Raw genomic sequence first — 2,959 nt, 5'->3', positions numbered from 1 at the left:
ATATTTATTTGATTAATTAATTATGACAACCGATAACAGGTAGACAATTACAGCTCATGCACCGTACTAAATTTTCGAATAAAGTGTTTGACTAATGAATGTGAGTTTGTTGTTTAACAATTATATATTTATTACAAATTATAATAAACGCACGTCACAAAAGATTTCAACGATTAGGTATGTGTGGTGAAATTTCTCTAAATACTATTATTATCTCGTCACTGTTCACTTTCACGCTTTTCATAACAAACTGACTCTCCTTGCATCATATTGGCTCTGACTTATAACAATTGCACAATACCACTCATTCTAGATCTTCCACTTGCACTTCCAAAAACATACATATCTACATTCGTGCCATCACTCGACCTCACACACTCGCATTCACACTAACAAAACCAAATCCACACTCTCTTCTACCATATAGTACACAAAAATACTCAGACCATACCACGTTATATTGATTACACGCATACTGCAGTATTTATTAATAGTTTGCAGTGGACTGGTGAATTCGGAGTAATTAATACGATTTATCAGTTGAGGAACACAGATCTTTACACAATATTATCTCTCTTGACACAAGGTCGTATACAGACTGACTCACTCGTTACGCCACATAACAACAAAAACTGATTGTGTTTACACAGTTCAATCTGTGTTTACATAGATTGAAGAAAGATGTCGCGATTGTATGTAAATCCAACACATTAACACATACCCATAATCATTCCATACATACTTGCGGCCCGCAATTTTCCATATATACATGGACCATACACTTTCACATCACGATATATTACAATCTATGGTAACCAGTACCACGCGTAAAACTTTTATACCAAATATTTGAAAGTTAATTAATACAGATAAATAAGACTATAATGCATATACGCAATAGCTCACGAAAGTATTCGAACGCTATACACATTTTAAGAGGGTACTCTGACTTAAAAATTCTGATTTTAATGAAAATAAGCGCATACGTAAAGCATAACGAGTTACATATAATTAATATACACATAATTATTAATTACTACTATACACATTACTATATTTACTATACACATAATTAATAATTACTACTATACACATTACTATATTTACTATACACATAATTAATAATTACTACTATACACATTACTATATTTACTATACACATAATTAATAATTACACTTTGAACTTTTCTAACTTGCAGATATTACTTCTAGTGGGTAAAATCATTTGTTTCAATCCGATCCCTGTTTTTCTAAATATAACTATATAACGACCCGAAATAAAGAAAAATTTTTTGTACAAAAAATATTTAATTTTTATTACTCCGTCACTCTATGGTAAAAGTTTCTCCATACGAGATGCTGTTTTAAAATCAAAAAATTATTAATACTGTAGTCCTTGATTTTATTCCCTCAAAGTCATTTTCCGGCAACAAAAAAATTATTGCACGCGTTATACTTCATTCGTTATAATTCACGTACACGCAAGCTTTCGTTAAAATCAGAATTTCTGAGTTAGGAAATTATGTTGAAACATAGCGCTCGAATACTTTCGTGAGCTACTGTATATTTACGTCTTCTGGGAACTATGTAGCAATGTTAAGGACGGGCTGTAGGAAAGTATATTAATTCGACGTTTGATAAAATGCGTTGGGAAGCGCAGAAGGTTATCGGTGTGCTGGCAACATAGGATGGGATCGAAAATGTATATAAAGACGTACCATGTAACGAGGAGTAGTCGTAAACAGTAACACGCGAGAACCATGTCTCTCAAACTGTTTGCTATTTTGTTCCTGGTGTTCGTCGTTGGGTCATTCGCAAGGTCGAAATCTGGTAAGTTTTTCGCAAAACAGTTACACATTTCTTCTTCGGAATCCACGATATCGCTCTTTAATCGATGATCTATTACCAGAGCGAGATTACAGGAAATGCGTACCAGGGAAACATTTTAACGATGGGTGCAACTATTGTAGCTGCAGTAAAGAAGGATACATGTCCTGTACCATGATGGCCTGTCTGCAGTACGACGAGGAAACCAACTCCTACATACCGAATAAGAGTTCACCAGCTCCGGACGATTTTTGGGCATAACATTATACATGTATCGATAACGCGTAACGATGAGTCACTCCACTTCTATTGGAAACCTGGACAAGAAAATAGCCGATAATATTCCAGGGGAAATAATTCGTACCGCGTGATTGAACAATCAGTGCAGCACAGACGGAATAAAACGATTCTTTTTGGAAACTTGAATTTTGGTTTTCAACGTTACTTTCCATGTCACTGCCTAATCGTCGAGAACGCGTATGACGCACGCGACACCTTTCCCAACTTTCCCTTTCCAGTTCTTGGTCAATCGTAAGGCATCGTGAGGAGCCCAGGAAGCATTTTGATCGAAAGCCGAAGGTAAACGGAAAATGGAATGGAAATATCAGGTACAGGTAGCCCTCCTACCTCACCGCATCCTATAACACGGTTTCACTATAACACGACTCATAAATTGCGGGAACCCTTCTACAACACGGCATCCTATAACACGGTTTCGCTCTAACACAATAAGAAAATTGCAAAAACCTTTGTACAAAACTGTACTTCTACATGAGCAGTGAGGGCGAAGAAATTTATTAAATTAAAGTTGCATTAATTTAAAATAATATTTTTGTTTTTTTTTTACTTTGTGTTGTACATACATTTATATTTTTAATAAAAATTAAGTTGCTTATGTAGAATTACAAAAAATTTGTTTTTAGTAAGTTTACGGAATGTAACCCCCCTTTTTGTACTGCGTCTGGGTCTTATACAACACGGTTTCACACAACACAGCATTTTCTGGGAACCTATCTACCGTGTTATAGGAGGGTTACCTGCACCTGATTAGATGCTTAAAATCAACATCGAGGAGATAAAAAGGCGGCTGAATGATTGATGTTTCAAATGCTTCGTTTTCGGAGATGTGTCA

General features: G+C 35.2%; 1 protein-coding gene across 1 annotated transcript; it reads left to right on the top strand.

Annotated features, from left to right (window-relative positions):
- The first annotated feature begins 1,748 nt into the window (after nucleotides 1-1,748).
- On the top strand, nucleotides 1,749-2,253 carry LOC108545545 (serine protease inhibitor 3). The gene is made up of 2 exons (XM_017897225.1): nucleotides 1,749-1,830; nucleotides 1,910-2,253. The coding sequence occupies exons 1-2, from the start codon at nucleotides 1,761-1,763 to the stop codon at nucleotides 2,086-2,088; spliced, it is 249 nt and encodes an 82-aa protein (XP_017752714.1). The 5' UTR covers nucleotides 1,749-1,760; the 3' UTR covers nucleotides 2,089-2,253.
- Nucleotides 2,254-2,959: the final 706 nt, after the last annotated feature.

Source organism: Eufriesea mexicana, unplaced genomic scaffold (genome assembly GCF_001483705.2).
Source record: "Eufriesea mexicana isolate 0111107269 unplaced genomic scaffold, ASM148370v2 scaffold471, whole genome shotgun sequence".
NCBI lineage: Eukaryota > Metazoa > Arthropoda > Insecta > Hymenoptera > Apidae > Eufriesea > Eufriesea mexicana.
The sequence above is the reverse complement of the archived record's forward strand: the minus strand, read 5'-3'. Positions and strand labels throughout refer to the sequence as shown.

Bases quoted from the DNA above. Each gene is read 5' to 3' on its own strand.
- LOC108545545 (XM_017897225.1), top strand. From the start codon at position 1,761: ATGTCTCTCAAACTGTTTGCTATTTTGTTCCTGGTGTTCGTCGTTGGG. The intron at 1,831-1,909 runs GTAAGTTTTTCG...ATCTATTACCAG, and splicing joins ATTCGCAAGGTCGAAATCTG to AGCGAGATTACAGGAAATGC.